General features: G+C 31.6%; 2 protein-coding genes across 2 annotated transcripts; both read right to left on the bottom strand.

The window, feature by feature from the left end:
• Positions 1–285: 285 nt before the first annotated feature.
• LOC130448492 (early endosome antigen 1-like) lies at positions 286–9062 on the bottom strand. The gene is made up of 5 exons (XM_056785911.1): positions 8733–9062; positions 7571–7707; positions 5925–7511; positions 4899–5369; positions 286–4006 (listed from the first exon to the last, which is right to left on the bottom strand). The coding sequence occupies exons 1-5, from the start codon at positions 8776–8778 to the stop codon at positions 3827–3829; spliced, it is 2421 nt and encodes an 806-aa protein (XP_056641889.1). The 5' UTR covers positions 8779–9062; the 3' UTR covers positions 286–3826.
• Positions 9063–12310: 3248 nt separating this feature from the next.
• LOC130448306 (cuticle protein 7-like) lies at positions 12311–18267 on the bottom strand. The gene is made up of 3 exons (XM_056785593.1): positions 18229–18267; positions 16944–16997; positions 12311–12649 (listed from the first exon to the last, which is right to left on the bottom strand). Exons 1-3 carry the CDS (start codon positions 18265–18267, stop codon positions 12311–12313), a joined length of 432 nt encoding a protein of 143 aa, XP_056641571.1.
• Positions 18268–18775: the final 508 nt, after the last annotated feature.

Genomic DNA, 18775 nt, shown 5'->3' on the forward strand with positions numbered 1-18775 from the left:
CTTTTTATTCATTTTCAAACTGTCACTTAACATAGACACCTTAAAAAGTGACAATTGACATTCCTAATCATATACTTGACAATAGAACGTTCCTAAAACGTATAGTTTCTATGTCACAGTCTGCTTTCAGTATGTCATTTTGCTAGAAAATTCAAACTGTGTCAAAAGAATGACATTTGACATTTCAAATCGTGATCGTGAATCATCTAGTTCCATGTCAAAGTCTTCTTTTACCATTATTTCAACTGATTTCTGTGTCTTACTTGACGTAGATAAAGAAAAACTTAGAACGCCTCAAATTAATGACATTTGACGTTTCAAATAATGAATTTTAATGTCAAATAGTCCCGAATCGTATAGTTCTATGTCTAAGGTTCTTTTTATTCATTTTGAAACTGTCACTTAACATAGACACCTTAAAAAGTGACAATTGACATTCCTAATCATATACTTGACAATAGAACGTTCCTAAAACGTATAGTTTCTATGTCACAGTCTGCTTTCAGTATGTCATTTTGCTAGAAAATTCAAACTGTGTCTAAAGAATGACATTTGACATTTCAAATCGTGATCGTGAATCATCTAGTTCCATGTCAAAGTCTTCTTTTACCATTATTTCAACTGATTTCTGTGTCTTACTTGACGTAGATAAAGAAAAACTTAGAACGCCTCAAATTAATGACATTTGACGTTTCAAATAATGAATTTTAATGTCAAATAGTCCCGAATCGTATAGTTCTATGTCTAAGGTTCTTTTTATTCATTTTGAAACTGTCACTTAACATAGACACCTTAAAAAGTGACAATTGACATTCCTAATCATATACTTGACAATAGAACGTTCCTAAAACGTATAGTTTCTATGTCACAGTCTGCTTTCAGTATGTCATTTTGCTAGAAAATTCAAACTGTGTCAAAAGAATGACATTTGACATTTCAAATCGTGATCGTGAATCATCTAGTTCCATGTCAAAGTCTTCTTTTACCATTATTTCAACTGATTTCTGTGTCTTACTTGACGTAGATAAATAAAAACTTAGAACGCCTCAAATTAATGACATTTGACATTTCAAATAATGAATTTTAATGTCAAATAGTCCCGAATCGTATAGTTCTATGTCTAAGGTTCTTTTTATTCATTTTGAAACTGTCACTTAACATAGACACCTTTAAAAATGACAATTGACATTCCTAATCATATACTTGACAATAGAACGTTCCTAAAACGTATAGTTTCTATGTCACAGTCTGCTTTCAGTATGTCATTTTGCTAGAAAATTCAAACTGTGTCTAAAGAATGACATTTGACATTTCAAATCGTGATCGTGAATCATCTAGTTCCATTATTTCAACTGATTTCTGTGTTTTACTTGATGTAGATAAAGAAAAACTTAGAACGCTTCAAATTTATGACATTTGACGTTTCAAATAATGAATTTTACTGTCGAATAGTCCCGAATCGTATAGTTCTATGTCTTAGCTTCCTTTTACTATTTTTGTAACTGCCTTATCTGTTACTTTGCATAGAGAAATAGAAAAATCAAAAATTTGCCAATAAATGACATTTTAAAACATGAAATTTACAAACGAATATTCGTGAATTTTCTAGTTCCATGTTACATTCTTCTTCTACTAAGTTTTCAACTGTTTTCGGTGTCTCAGTTGGCATAGACAAATAGAAAATAAAAGAACGCCTTTACAATAATGACATTTGACGTTTCTTATAATAAATTCTATTGTCAAATAGTCCCGAATCGTATAGTTCTATGTCTTTACTTCCTTTTACCAAGTTTCAAACTGCTTTTGATGTGTCACTTTGCATAGCTAAATAGAAAAATCGAAACTGTATCAAATGAATGACATTTGTCATTTAAAATCATGATATTTACAATCGACCGACCCTGAATCATCTAGTTCCATGTCAAAATCTTCTTCTACTGCTTTAAAATGTTTTCGGTGTCTTAGTTGGCATAGACAAATAGAAACTATAGAACGCATTTATAATAATGACATTTGACGTTTCTCATAATGAATTCTATTGTAAAATAATTTTGAATCCAATAGTTCTATATTTTCATTTCTTTTTACTACCTTTTAAATTCTTTTTGAATAGATAAATCGAAACTGTCAAAAGAATGACATTTTAAATCATGGAACTTTCAATTTAACGATGCTGAATCATCTAGTCCCATGTCAAAATCTTCTTTCAAGATTTCAACTGCTTATGGTAGTCTACTTAAACATAGACAAATAGAAACCTTAGAACTCCTTTATAATAATGACATTTGACGTTTCAAATCATAGTCGTCTTTTACTTTGTATGTTAGTTAAAGACAAATAAAAAAATAGATCATGTGGATGATCACAACCATTCGAATCAATTCCATACATTTTTGCTCATATAATTATTGACCAGTATAGTTTCGATTTCATTCGAATGATAATCGATTGCTCATTCAATCGATTCTTATAGGAGAACGTCTAAGATCAGATCGATCGGTTCGATTTCCCCGTCGGGTACCGAAAAGAGGAAAATAAAAGAATTTTATATCGAACATTACAATTTATTGTGAACAAATTAGTAAAATAAATAAACATTGACTTATAACCTAAAATTTTATGACATAATCGATCAGTCAAATAATACAATACTGACAAAGTGAATGGTGTATTTCCTTTATTGGAATAATGAAATAAATAACACCATAATAGGACGGTTGGTTATGGAAACACGATTTAGGACACTCGTAAACATAATCGGTACCAGGAGAAACACTAAAAACACCTTAAAATAGATATTTCCTACTTATAAGTGGGCGAATAATGCTGATGTCATTGAAAATCCGAAAGGACATATTTTTTTCACTGACACATCTGTCATATGTCAAATTTTGAAGTTAACAAAATGGCGGCGAAATCTTTTATAAAACATGTGTCAGATGTCAAAAAGTTGTGATGAAGAAATGGCGGTGTACACTAATTGGTGGAATGGAAATAAATTGAGATTTTTACCAAGAAACAGTTGAGATAAATATGTCAAAAAACAACTGTCACATGTCAATAAGTTACCATGCGGTAGACAAAATGGAGAAAAATATGGGAAAATAGTGGAAATTTCCTGTAGTTTGAAAGCAGTGAATGTGTGTTAATGAAAAAGTCACAAAATAGAAGAAATAGTGGAAAATAAAACTGCAAATACCAAAAAAAATTTCTAAATTCATGAAAATTTGTTTCGCAGCCACCAGAATGTTTAGTTTTGGTGGAATTAACGCTTTTTTTAAGAAAAAATATTCCTTTGGATTGTTTTACCAATACTGTATAAATCTATGTAAGAAAAAATTATAAAAAATCAAACAGCAAAAATATTTTTTTTCAACATACTTGGTACTTATTGGTAACTTTCTAATTTCAGCTTTATCTAAAATTATTTTTCAATTAACCGAGCTTACTTAGTAAGTTTCATCATCTTAAAGACGGTTCCGAATGATTAAAATAAGCTACATCCTAATAAATAAGAATTTGGTATTTTTTCATCCTTTATATTCACATATCCAAAATTAGACTTCAATTATTTTCAAAGGTGAGATTTTACGAAGGTTTTTAAACCAAACATTGAATATTTACAATCAAATTTGAACTTGAAAGTCATTTTTTAATCAATTTAAGACAGATGTACATCAATTTCTTAGACTTCGCTTTTGTGATTAAATAAACAATAAAAATAAATAAAATCGTTTTTTTTTCATACAAAAATAAATAATATACCTTGTGATTGAAATAATACGACGATGTACCTTACAAATAAATTAAAACACATATCGATGATTCAATTTCTGTCTCTCAAAGGAGAATCGATTCTACTGGAATTCAACGTCCTATTTGGACTGTTCATGTTTTCTTTATCTTCTTTCGGATTCCTATTTTTCTTTATATACTTCTTCGTATCCCTATCATCGTCTTTTATTTTTTTGCTCTTTGGTGTTCGTTGTTTAATATCCAAATCATACTGAAATAACAATCCGTTATACAACAACTAAAAGTTGGGTTAGGTTAGGTATATATCTGTACCTTGAAACAAAAAGGGCCAATGTCTATTTTCGTCAAATGACAGGAAACCCAATTTAAATTTGAGAAATTGGCCATTTTTGCATTTCCAGTAAATAACTTTGGCCGTGACAAAATATTTGAGTTTCAATGATCTAATAATAAGAGGACTTTGGTCCTTTTAACAATTACTATATGTCACATCCTGAATTCAATTGTGCATTTAACTCAAATTTTGAAATTTTGGACATTGGCCCTTTTTGTTCCAAGGTACAGATATATAATACGGAATTATTTCCGATAACTATTTTTTATAATTAAGTGAAAGGCTGTTAAATATCACTAAATAAGAACTCAAATACCTCCTGAATAACAAAAAATATTCTATTGATTATAAAAAGATTATTTACCTGTTTCAATTCGCTTTTTAGTTGCTAAATTGTCTTGAAATTGTGTCAACTTTTTTCATTATCAGCTAATTTTATTAAAAACGAGATTTTTCTAATAAAAAAAGGTACTAAAACCATAATCATATATTCTAATGTCGTATTTAAATCCGTGTTGTTAAAAAAACTATGGATATTTATCATATTATTTTATAAATTCAGTTGCATTACAAGTAAATACATTCGATGTTACTATAATTTCACTTAACCTAAGATTTTAAATCTGACAGATGAGTCTATATTTCGAAACATACTTCGATAACATCGGTCGTATGGTAATGACGTCATTTGTATTATAAATTATTTTTTTAAAGGAAAATTATATTATTTATAATAAAAATTAGTTGTAAACTACCAAAAATTAACAGGTAACGTATAAAAAAAATGTATTAATAATTTTATACTTACCAAACGATCTTCAATTTCCCGTTTTAATTTTTCATTCTCCAACTCGAGTTTCTTACATAAAACAACCTGCGATTCATATTTCATTTTCCAATTATCTTCGTTCCTTTCTTCTATCAATTTTCTCAAATTCATTTTATTATGGGAGTTTTCCACTTCTAATTCTTCGTATTTGCTCGACAAAAAATCGTATTTTCCGGACAATTCAATATATTTTTTATGAATTTTTCCATTATCTCTCTGTTCTGATTCCAGTTCTTCAACTTTTTGTTTGTAATACTCAGAATAATGTGAAATAGATTCAGATTCCTGTTTCAAAGAGGCAATTTGTTGTTTGAGTTCTGCTATTTCGCGCGTTTTCGATTCCAAATGATTCTCTAGGTCTTTTACCGTACATTCTAATTTGTCTTTTATTATATTCCAATCCATTTCTCTCATGTGATAGTCTTCTAACTCATTCTGCGATTGTTCCACCTTATAATTAAAAAAAAAAAGTTGTAGAAAAATTGCCCTCGGTATGTATAACGTCGCGAATATATGCCTAAATGTCAAAGTCAAATATAAATTTATACAATGTCATTTTAATGTTGGTTAATATTGGCATATAAAAACAATTAATTTCGGTGTTTTTCAAGAAATGAGTTATGAAAATTTTTGCTATTTGCTATTTGAATCAAAATAGTTCATTTATACACTAATAATTACCTGACAAAGTTTACCACGATCATAAGTATTATTTCTTTAATTGAGAAAAGTTGTAGAAAAATTGCCTTCGATATGTATAACGTCGCGAACATATGCCTAAATGTCAAAGTCAAATATATTTCAATACAACGTCAATAAAATCTTAGTTAATGTTGGAATATAAAAATGATTCTTTTCAGTATTTTTCATTAGATAAGTAATGAAAATTTTTGCTATTCGATTCAAAATAATTCATTTATATACTTATTAGTGGCTGAGAAAGTTTACCGGGAGCATTTGATAAGTATTACCTAGTTTAATTAATAATATAAATTATCAACTTACTTCAAATTTATGTTGACTGCATAATGTTTCGGCGTTTTCGTATCCTTCTTTCAACCTATTGATCATATCGTAAGCCTCGTGAAGTTGTAGCATAATATCTTTTTTCAATTCCTCTTCCCGTTCAAATTTCTTCTTATACAAACCAACTTCTTTTTTATAATCATCTACTTCTTTCAACAATTTATCACCGAGATTTTCCACGTCTTTGCAATTCAATTTTATAGTAGATTCAAATTGCATTTCAAGTTCTTCGTTGAATTCCTGCATGTGCTTTAAATCAGATTGCAACTGCGCGTTTTTTTCTTCATATTCCAACATTTTCTCCTCGTAATCTCGTAGTTCTTCTTTTAGTTGTTCCACGTCTCGATCTGAACGAAACAGTCGTTTAGTTAATACCTCGATGGTACGTTGGGAATTTTTAATTGTATATTCAAATGCCGATTTTTCTTTTGACACTTTCTTGTATTGTTCTATTTCTTCATTTAAATATGTCGTCACAGCTTGTAATTCTTCTTTTTTGGAAATCAATTCCGATTCTAGAACATCGTATTTGTTCTTCAAGTTATTAAAATCGTCTGTTAGTTCTTCATAGTTTGTTTTAATTTTATTTAATTGTTCTGTAGTTTGTTTTAGATCGTTGGCGACTGCGTTTTTTTCGATAGTGCATTGTATTATATTGTATTCACTTATAGCTTGACATTCTTTTAAAATAGCCTCAGCTTTAGTTTCTTGTTGTTTCAACTTTGTTTTCCATTCCAATTCCAATTTTTCCAAGTCGCTATCGCGATTTTCCTGCTGTTTATCATTCATTTTCAATTCTAACTGATACTTAATTTTTTCTTTTTCGAAAACTTCTCTTGTTTCTTCTATTTTCGCATCCATTATTTTCTGCATTTCCGCGATTTTTATCGCGCAAGTGTCTTTTTCTTTTTGCAGATTAGTCATAGTTTTCAACAATTCGAATTCTAAATTTTCCATTTCGATTTGTTGTTCTTTTTTCAAGTTTTCTATTTGAGCGGAGTTTTGCTTTTCAATTTCGATGGAATTCTGTTTTAGTATTTCCAAATTTTTTTTTTGGTGATCGATTTCTGCTTGTTTTTGTTTTAAAATTGTGTCGTATTGTATCAAATATTCGTTAAAACGAACCGGAAGTTCATCGAAATTATTTTTCAAATCATTTAAATCAGTGACATAAATATTTCGAAATTTTTCAAAATCTTCCTTTAAATGATGAAGTTTTTCACATACTTTAACTTTTAAACTCGAAGTTTTCAATAATTTTTGTTGGAATTCACTCTGTATAGTTTCTAAATTGATTTCTTGTTGTTTTTTTAAATCGTTAATTACTTGTTCACATTTTGTTTTTTCATTTTCAATATTTTCTTTATCTTTTCGAATTTGATTAATTTTTTCTTTCAATTCTTCAAGTTGTTGCGTTAAATCTTTAATAAATGCATCTTTATTTTCACATTCCACAATTTTTTCCCTTAAAATCTCCAAATTCTGGTTTGCAGCTTCTTTAATATTGGGGGTTGATGAGGCACATGTTTTTACAGTCTTTTTCAATTTCTGTTTCAACACAGTTGGCTGAAACAATAAATTATACAAATTTATGGTCACAAATCACGAATTTTGTAATTACTTACAGTACGGAAAACTGGAATGCTTTGGGAAGAACCTGTTTCAGATTTGGATTTATCTATTGATTTATCACATTGTAAAGTTACCTTTGGTCTTATCTTTGGCTTTTCAGAAAGTCCCTTACTAGTAGACGAAGTAGTTACTATAATAAACAAATCAAATAATTCATTTAGCCACCCTGTATACCCCATTTTATAGTATTAAGACCACAAATAATGAATAAATCTGCCACCAATTGACTCAGATTGCAAGGAAACATCGTTAAATTAGTTCCAACTCAATTTTTTATTGTGTTTTAAATTGATCACGTGATAACTCAAAGTCCTCTAAAGTTTTTTTGAACTATATTGAAGTTTTACTAACTTTTAGTTCATTTAGAACAAAAAACAATTGATTGGGATTAAAAAACCTGATGTATACGGTAATAATTAAAAAAAAACAAGCAGTTTAGTCCTTTGGTAGCACGAATATTAAACAATTTATTTAACCACCCTATATTTCGCATTTTCTATCAAACTTACATATAATGAGTAAATCTGCACTAGAAGAATGGTCAAACTAGTTCCATTTCAATTTTTTATGGTGTTTTTCAAATTAATCACATGGTAAATCAAATTCATTGAAAGTTTTTTTAAATATATTGAAGTTTTACTAACTTATAGTTACAACAGAAACATTGTTTGGAAAAAACTCGCAATGTTAATAACTATTAAAATCATAAATATTAATAATATCTATAAACCTACTTTAGGTTCTTTCTGTATATTTTTAACAACTTGAACACACATTGTATTCAGCAATTACTAAAGGTTCTACTTAATTTTGCTGTATTTTCACTTTTTTACTTAAAAAAGACTTAAATTCCTTTTTATAGTAACAATAACACGATTTGTCGTAGTGTGTAAACTCGGCTTTAGATGATATAAAATTTCCCCTACTGTACTTTCAGTTAAATATAAATCAAATAACTGATAAAAGTAAAAAAATGTAAATAAAGCTCGTTAGAAACATCTTTAAACGAAACCTAAACATTTTTTTACCATAAAAACATCATTTCAAACAAATTATCATCCATAAACAATAGAAAGTTTAAAAAAAATACTGTTTAACACCAAATCGTTAATTTACAACGCCTATCAAAAATACATTACAAATTTTTTCACTTACATTTAACCTCGTTAAATCTTTGGAGTCTTGCTTTACTGAACGACATATTTAACAATCACTACTTAGTGTTTTTTAACCAAAATAACAATAAACAAATCACAATTTCATCAACAAACGTTACATAAACTTGTGCAACAAGCAGCATGTGTAGTGGTTACAACTTCGGCGCCATAACAGCTGTTGAACGACCGTTAAAAAAAATAATCAAAAGACATCGTTATTGAAATGCGGGAAATAAGATTATAAATACTAACACAGATGGCGCTTAACACATAGTATCGAGGAACAAAAATGGAGATTCAGTAGTAGATAGATTTATAAATAATTCGATAGGTGACGCTGGTAATTTTAAGTTTGAGTTTTTGAAATAAATTATAAAAATTTAGTTAATAATTTATAATATTCGTTAAAAGTATTTTATTTCATTAATTTACAATATAATATTATACGTCTAATGAAATCATAAATAAACAAGTATGTTTTTACGACTTTTTCGAACATGTCTGGAATGAGCTCAATGGTAAAAAATAAATTACTACTTTTAAATTTCTAAAATTAATAATCAAACTACATTTACGTGAAAATAAATGATTGACTTTTTCGAACAGGTCTGGAATGAGCTCAACTTTTAAATTTCTAAAATTAATAATCAAACTACGTTTACGTGAAAATAAATGATTGACTTTTTCGAACAGGTCTGGAATAAGCTCAATGGTAAAAAATAAATTATTACTTTTAAATTTCTAAAATTAATAATCAAACTACGTTTACGTGAAAATAAATGATTGAATTTTTCGAACAGGCCTGGAATGAGCTCAATGGTAAAAAATAAATTATTACTTTTAAATTTCTAAAATTAATAATCAAACTACGTTTATGTGAAAATAAATGATTTACTTTTTCGAACAGGTCTGGAATAAGCTCAATGGTAAAAAATAAATTATTACTTTTAAATGTCTAAAATTAATAATCAAACTACATTTACGTGAAAATAAATGATTGACTTTTTCGAACAGGTCTGGAATAAGCTCAATGGTAAAAAATAAATTATTACTTTTAAATTTCTAAAATTAATAATCAAACTACGTTTATGTGAAAATAAATGATTTACTTTTTCGAACAGGTCTGGAATAAGCTCAATGGTAAAAAATAAATTATTACTTTTAAATTTCTAAAATTTATAATCAAACCAAATTTACGTGAAAATAAATGATTGACTTTTTCGAACAGGTCTGGAATGAGCTCAATGGTAAAAAATAAATTATTACTTTTAAATTTCTAAAATTAATAATCAAACTACGTTTACGTGAAAATAAATGATTGACTTTTTCGAACAGGTCTGGAATGAGCTCAATGGTAAAAAATAAATTATTACTTTTAAATTTCTAAAATTAATAATCAAACCAAATTTACGTGAAAATAAATGATTGACTTTTTCGAACAGGTCTGGAATGAGCTCAATGGTAAAAAATAAATTATTACTTTTAAATTTCTAAAATTAATAATCAAACCAAATTTACGTGAAAATAAATGATTGACTTTTTCGAACAGGTCTGGAATGAGCTCAATGGTAAAAAATAAATTATTACTTTTAAATTTCTAAAATTAATAATCAAACTACGTTTACGTGAAAATAAATGATTGACTTTTTCGAACAGGTCTGGATTAAGCTCAATGGTAAAAAATAAATTATTACTTTTAAATTTCTAAAATTAATAATCAAACTACGTTTACGGGAAAATAAATGATTGACTTTTTCGAACAGGTCTGGATTAAGCTCAATGGTAAAAAATAAATTATTACTTTTAAATTTCTAAAATTAATAATCAAACCAAATTTACGTGAAAATAAATGATTGACTTTTTCGAACAGGTCTGGAATGAGCTCAATGGTAAAAAATAAATTATTACTTTTAAATTTCTAAAATTTATAATCAAACCAAATTTACGTGAAAATAAATGATTGACTTTTTCGAACAGGTCTGGATTAAGCTCAATGGTAAAAAATAAATTATTACTTTTAAACTTCTAAAATTTATAATCAAACCAAATTTACGTGAATATAAATGATTGACTTTTTCGAACAGGTCTGGATTAAGCTCAATGGTAAAAAATAAATTATTACTTTTAAATTTCTAAAATTTATAATCAAACCAAATTTACGTGAAAATAAATGATTGACTTTTTCGAACAGGTCTGGATTAAGCTCAATGGTAAAAAATAAATTATTACTTTTAAATTTCTAAAATTAATAATCAAACTACGTTTATGTGAAAATAAATGATGAATCTGTTATCTAAATTACAAATTACGTTTGATACGTTGAAACGAAGGTTGAAAACTCCCCTAATTCGCAATTTTAGCTCGAATAACGAAATGCAAATGTATTTTTTACGCGCGCTAACGCCAGTTGCAGTTCAGCGATTATTTTCAATCTCCTGCACGTTTCTGGTACATCGGGACCGCATATAATGTTACAAGGGCCGTTGTAACACAATTCCTGCATAATCAGAACTTGTTTGAACTTGTTCAGATAATTGTTGAATGGTATATATCAATCGAAAACAAAGCTCGCTCTAATACAATCAATCAATTCACGTAAAACAACTATTCTAGTGTCATTTCAATTTCATTGTCGTTGAATATACGTAGTTAGTTCGTTTATATATTCAAATAAAGGTAGAATCGAATTCCGTCGTTATAAACCGGGTTTTTAGGAAGTTTTTGTCGAATTTCTTTCTAGAGTACATTCAAAAATAACCTACGTACTTTTTTTGTGAAAATTAGTTGCCCAAAAAGCACTTTTCATCTAATTAAATCGAAACTGCACGAACTTTGTTGTTTTAATAAAAATAAATAGTATCCTTTGAGGTTAGAAAGCTTCTATTACTATTTATTCCATTATCGCCGAGACTTTTCCTCGACCGGACAATTCTCGAAATACTGAGAATATATGTAAAAGTTATAAAGTTCCTCCAGAGTTATTCCCACAAGATTTTTCCTTTCCTTTAATTGGATTTATCGGTCTCGGGGACAAATCTAACATTTGATTTAACGAAATTAGAATCGATGTTCCGAATCAGATTCTACAAAACGTTTACTTTTGTTTTCGATAACAGAATGTTGATTAACATTTACCTTTCGACCAGAATACGAGAAAATTCTATTTTCGAATTCTTCCCTTGTATATACCCCCCTCCCCACGCCACACACCTTTCCGTACGTTTTTTTCCATCGATCGAAGCAGTGCTGGAAGTCTTCTTTGGTGAGGATCTTTTTATAGCCTTCCAAGGAAATCTAAGCAGACCAGTTAACGTAAAAGCTTTAGGTCAGGGTTAAATGTGTTATACCTCGTGGAAAATTTGCTAATTCGGCGATTTTCACGCGGAAAAACCGTTTTTTACGATTAGACACGCACCATGGTTCACTCGGGAGACTTCTACCACAAATTGTACCAAGAATCAAGACAAAAATGACATGGACAAACAAAATTTACAAGGAATCTCGTGAAAAAGACAGTTTTTTGTAAAACAGAATTTATTAATTTGGAAAATAACAATGAAAAATAAGATTTATAAATCAATATCCGTGTCCGTGACCACCATCGCTGCCTTGGTTAGCCCAATGGGTAACACCAACGTAGCTAGTAGCTCCCCCATGTCCTCCGTGTCCTCCATGTCCTCCGTGTCCATGTTTACCATAATGTGCAGGATGTTGAGCGTGTCCTACGCGTTCTACAACAGCCTCAAAACCACTATGAGGTCCTGATTTGTATTTGACGATTCTGTGGGTACCGTCAGCTTCTTTTAGAGTGTAACCTCCGGTGACGTGGTGTCCGTCTCTATGTTCGTGTTGGGATTTGTGGTCGTGGGTGTGAGGATCGTGGACGCCGTATTCGAATTTGTAATGGGCGTTGTCCTGGTGGAAAAATTGTTTCAATAACAAAAATATTTAAAAATATCATAAAATTTGACTTGGTTTTCCCGAAGAATTCATTTTTTTACACTGTTAGGACAAAGGACACTGTTTTACCATAGTTTTCGAACAGCTATTCACTCCAGTGTGTCCTGGAGGACTTTATCCTTCTTGTTCAGTTCTCCAGGCGTTTCCAGACCAGTCGGGATGTTATAAAATCAGAATTTTTGAGCTAATTGTTGCTTTAAACATTCTTGGTACGTTGCTTGATGTTTTGGTGTGTCCTGGAGGACTTTATCCTTCTTCTTCAGTTCTCCAGGCGTTTCCAGACCAGTCGGGATGTTAAAAAATCAGAATTTTTGAGCTAATTGTTGCTTTAAACATTCTTGGTACGTTGCTTGATGTTTTGGTGTGTCCTGGAGGACTTTATCCTTCTTCTTCAGTTCTCCAGGCGTTTCCAGACCAGTCGGGATGTTAAAAAATCAGAATTTTTGAGCTAATTGTTGCTTTAAACATTCTTGGTACGTTGTTTGATGTTTTGGTGTGTCCTGGAGGACTTTATCCTTCTTGTTCAGTTCTCCAGGCGTTTCCAGACCAGTCGGGATGTTAAAAAATCAGAATTTTTGAGCTAATTGTTGCTTTAAACATTCTTGGTACGTTGCTTGATGTTTTGGTGTGTCCTGGAGGACTTTATCCTTCTTGTTCAGTTCTCCAGGCGTTTCCAGACCAGTCGGGATGTTAAAAAATCAGAATTTTTGAGCTAATTGTTGCTTTAAACATTCTTGGTACGTTGCTTGATGTTTTGGTGTGTCCTGGAGGACTTTATCCTTCTTGTTCAGTTCTCCAGGCGTTTCCAGACCAGTCGGGATGTTAAAAAATCAGAATTTTTGAGCTAATTGTTGCTTTAAACATTCTTGGTACGTTGCTTGATGTTTTGGTGTGTCCTGGAGGACTTTATCCTTCTTCTTCAGTTCTCCAGGCGTTTCCAGACCAGTCGGGATGTTATAAAATCAGAATTTTTGAGCTAATTGTTGCTTTAAACATTCTTGGTACGTTGCTTGATGTTTTGGTGTGTCCTGGAGGACTTTATCCTTCTTCTTCAGTTCTCCAGGCGTTTCCAGACCAGTCGGGATGTTAAAAAATCAGAATTTTTGAGCTAATTGTTGCTTTAAACATTCTTGGTACGTTGCTTGATGTTTTGGTGTGTCCTGGAGGACTTTATCCTTCTTGTTCAGTTCTCCAGGCGTTTCCAGACCAGTCGGGATGTTAAAAAATCAGAATTTTTGAGCTAATTGTTGCTTTAAACATTCTTGGTACGTTGCTTGATGTTTTGGTGTGTCCTGGAGGACTTTATCCTTCTTGTTCAGTTCTCCAGGCGTTTCCAGACCAGTCGGGATGTTAAAAAATCAGAATTTTTGAGCTAATTGTTGCTTTAAACATTCTTGGTACGTTGCTTGATGTTTTGGTGTGTCCTGGAGGACTTTATCCTTCTTCTTCAGTTCTCCAGGCGTTTCCAGACCAGTCGGGATGTTAAAAAATCAGAATTTTTGAGCTAATTGTTGCTTTAAACATTCTTGGTACGTTGCTTGATGTTTTGGTGTGTCCTGGAGGACTTTATCCTTCTTGTTCAGTTCTCCAGGCGTTTCCAGACCAGTCGGGATGTTAAAAAATCAGAATTTTTGAGCTAATTGTTGCTTTAAACATTCTTGGTACGTTGCTTGATGTTTTGGTGTGTCCTGGAGGACTTTATCCTTCTTGTTCAGTTCTCCAGGCGTTTCCAGACCAGTCGGGATGTTAAAAAATCAGAATTTTTGAGCTAATTGTTGCTTTAAACATTCTTGGTACGTTGCTTGATGTTTTGGTGTGTCCTGGAGGACTTTATCCTTCTTCTTCAGTTCTCCAGGCGTTTCCAGACCAGTCGGGATGTTATAAAATCAGAATTTTTGAGCTAATTGTTGCTTTAAACATTCTTGGTACGTTGCTTGATGTTTTGGTGTGTCCTGGAGGACTTTATCCTTCTTCTTCAGTTCTCCAGGCGTTTCCAGACCAGTCGGGATGTTAAAAAATCAGAATTTTTGAGCTAATTGTTGCTTTAAACATTCTTGGTACGTTGCTTGATGTTTTGGTGTGTCCTGGAGGACTTTATCCTTCTTGTTCAGTTCTCCAGGCGTTTCCAGACCAGTCGGGATGTTAAAAAATCAGAATTTTTGAGCTAATTGTTGCTTTAAACATTCTTGGTACGTTGCTTGATGTTTTGGTGTGTCCTGGAGGACTTTATCCTTCTTCTTCAGTTCTCCAGGCGTTTCCAGACCAGTCGGGATGTTAAAAAATCAGAATTTTTGAGCTAATTGTTGCTTTAAACATTCTTGGTACGTTGCTTGATGTTTTGGTGTGTCCTGGAGGACTTTATCCTTCTTGTTCAGTTCTCCAGGCGTTTCCAGACCAGTCGGGATGTTAAAAAATCAGAATTTTTGAGCTAATTGTTGCTTTAAACATTCTTGGTACGTTGCTTGATGTTTTGGTGTGTCCTGGAGGACTTTATCCTTCTTGTTCAGTTCTCCAGGCGTTTCCAGACCAGTCGGGATGTTAAAAAATCAGAATTTTTGAGCTAATTGTTGCTTTAAACATTCTTGGTACGTTGCTTGATGTTTTGGTGTGTCCTGGAGGACTTTATCCTTCTTCTTCAGTTCTCCAGGCGTTTCCAGACCAGTCGGGATGTTATAAAATCAGAATTTTTGAGCTAATTGTTGCTTTAAACATTCTTGGTACGTTGCTTGATGTTTTGGTGTGTCCTGGAGGACTTTATCCTTCTTCTTCAGTTCTCCAGGCGTTTCCAGACCAGTCGGGATGTTAAAAAATCAGAATTTTTGAGCTAATTGTTGCTTTAAACATTCTTGGTACGTTGCTTGATGTTTTGGTGTGTCCTGGAGGACTTTATCCTTCTTGTTCAGTTCTCCAGGCGTTTCCAGACCAGTCGGGATGTTAAAAAATCAGAATTTTTGAGCTAATTGTTGCTTTAAACATTCTTGGTACGTTGCTTGATGTTTTGGTGTGTCCTGGAGGACTTTATCCTTCTTCTTCAGTTCTCCAGGCGTTTCCAGACCAGTCGGGATGTTATAAAATCAGAATTTTTGAGCTAATTGTTGCTTTAAACATTCTTGGTACGTTGCTTGATGTTTTGGTGTGTCCTGGAGGACTTTATCCTTCTTCTTCAGTTCTCCAGGCGTTTCCAGACCAGTCGGGATGTTATAAAATCAGAATTTTTGAGCTAATTGTTGCTTTAAACATTCTTGGTACGTTGCTTGATGTTTTGGTGTGTCCTGGAGGACTTTATCCTTCTTGTTCAGTTCTCCAGGCGTTTCCAGACCAGTCGGGATGTTAAAAAATCAGAATTTTTGAGCTAATTGTTGCTTTAAACATTCTTGGTACGTTGCTTGATGTTTTGGTGTGTCCTGGAGGACTTTATCCTTCTTGTTCAGTTCTCCAGGCGTTTCCAGACCAGTCGGGATGTTAAAAAATCAGAATTTTTGAGCTAATTGTTGCTTTAAACATTCTTGGTACGTTGCTTGATGTTTTGGTGTGTCCTGGAGGACTTTATCCTTCTTGTTCAGTTCTCCAGGCGTTTCCAGACCAGTCGGGATGTTAAAAAATCAGAATTTTTGAGCTAATTGTTGCTTTAAACATTCTTGGTACGTTGCTTGATGTTTTGGTGTGTCCTGGAGGACTTTATCCTTCTTGTTCAGTTCTCCAGGCGTTTCCAGACCAGTCGGGATGTTATAAAATCAGAATTTTTGAGCTAATTGTTGCTTTAAACATTCTTGGTACGTTGCTTGATGTTTTGGTGTGTCCTGGAGGACTTTATCCTTCTTGTTCAGTTCTCCAGGCGTTTCCAGACCAGTCGGGATGTTAAAAAATCAGAATTTTTGAGCTAATTGTTGCTTTAAACATTCTTGGTACGTTGCTTGATGTTTTGGTGTGTCCTGGAGGACTTTATCCTTCTTGTTCAGTTCTCCAGGCGTTTCCAGACCAGTCGGGATGTTAAAAAATCAGAATTTTTGAGCTAATTGTTGCTTTAAACATTCTTGGTACGTTGCTTGATGTTTTGGTGTGTCCTGGAGGACTTTATCCTTCTTGTTCAGTTCTCCAGGCGTTTCCAGACCAGTCGGGATGTTAAAAAATCAGAATTTTTGAGCTAATTGTTGCTTTAAACATTCTTGGTACGTTGCTTGATGTTTTGGTGCTTTCCTTATATAAAATATATAAAGTTTTTCGTAAATTGATAAAAAAAACTACTTACGTATCCATGTCCCGCGACCGCGCCAACAATTACGAAAAAAATACAGACGATAACCTGAAATAAAATTAATTTTTCAAAATTGTTTTTTTTCGAATAACCTCATTGGTTTCTGAATTTTTGGATTGGAATCAACAATCGGGTGATAAGCGATCTACCAGAATCCAGATTATAGTTTTCGAAAAGTTTTATTCAAAAGAAAAGGGTCGGAATGCAAAAAAAAACGCATTTGTAGAAAAATTTTTTACACTTTTTGTACAACCCTTATATAATGCAGCATAATCATTCTGAATTTTTATAATTATTCACATATTATCGTCAAGAATTGCTAATGCAAAGTCGTAACGACTCTAAGGGTGGTTTATTTATCGAATTACCACCCTTAGATAAATATTAAGGATTCGCCGTTCAGTGTGACCGCTACTTTAGCTAAATTGGATAATTTCGTACTTACTGAATTCATGTTGTTTATTATATAATAAACTGATACGATATGAATTAAAAATTCGATTTATTTATATATATAAATATCAAAATATATTGTCCCACCTATTACGAAAAATTTCGAAATTCAATCACGTAGTTTTTGGTCCACTGAACCCCCATATATAGCAACAATTCAATTTCTAAACATTTTGATTATTTATTGACATAGTTTCAAGGTCCTCCGAGCATATTTCGAATTTCTTTACCGATAATTTAAAGCTAAATCTTTTCGTGTTTTTATTTTCCAAAATAATCGACACATTTCCTATAAACAACTCGAATAACACTCGTATGACACATTCAAGGTACGTTCGTCATTTAAAATGTCAAATTTCGTGACGTTAATGTCAGATTTGACATATACATGTCAAAACTTAGTTAACAACCCTCGTATACAGTAAATTAGTAGATCTGATGTAATTTTTGACGTTTGACGTTTGACGTTTACTAATGATCGTAGCAGACGCGCGAAAAGTGCGTTCGGCAACGGAAACTACGTCGTACTGTCAATAAGTTAACCTTCAAAACATTCACGCCATTTGTCTATGTTTATATTGGAAGTAGTGGAGTTTTAACTAAACGTTTTTGTATGTTTATAAAGTCCTTGTTTGAACAGTTTATAACGTTGAATTATGTCGAAGTCGTTCTTTTATAAAATCAGCAAAACAGTTTTCCATTTTCGGGGAGGTCGTAATTTCTCACTATAAAGGAGAGCTTTGTGGCAATACCGAAAATATATACAGTTAGGGAGTGGAATAAGGGGACTAATGTCGTTATACTGATTGCCACAACAGTTGATTACCCTCACGGAGGTTTCTCGTTTCTCTTCGTTCAACACCATCTTGCGTAAAGGTTACCGGTCGCCTTTTACCTGCCAACGCATTTTCCGAATTTATGTTTTATTCATATATAGACGTGTCGTTTTGAAAATGAAAAGTAGAACAAATTTTCGCTATTCTATATATACAGAATGTCCCACGACAAGTTAAAACTATCTGTATATGCCAAAATACTTATTGTATTCGATTCTATCGAAATTCGACTGTAATTTTGTTATTTTCAATAGAACACCCCGTATATTAATACATTTTTAAAATCTACGTGAAATTTTAATTATTACTTCTATACAGGATGTCCCACGACGAGTTAAAACTATCTGTATATGCCAAAATACTTATTGTATTCGATTCTATCCAAATTCGACTGTAATTTTGTTATTTTCAATAGAACACCCCGTATATTGACAAATTTTTGAAATTTACGTAAAATTTTAGTTATTACTTCTATACAGGATGTCCCACGACGAGTTAAAACTATCTGTATATGCCAAAATACTTATTGTATTCGAT

Source organism: Diorhabda sublineata, chromosome 8 (genome assembly GCF_026230105.1).
Source record: "Diorhabda sublineata isolate icDioSubl1.1 chromosome 8, icDioSubl1.1, whole genome shotgun sequence".
In the NCBI taxonomy this organism is placed as follows: domain Eukaryota; kingdom Metazoa; phylum Arthropoda; class Insecta; order Coleoptera; family Chrysomelidae; genus Diorhabda; species Diorhabda sublineata.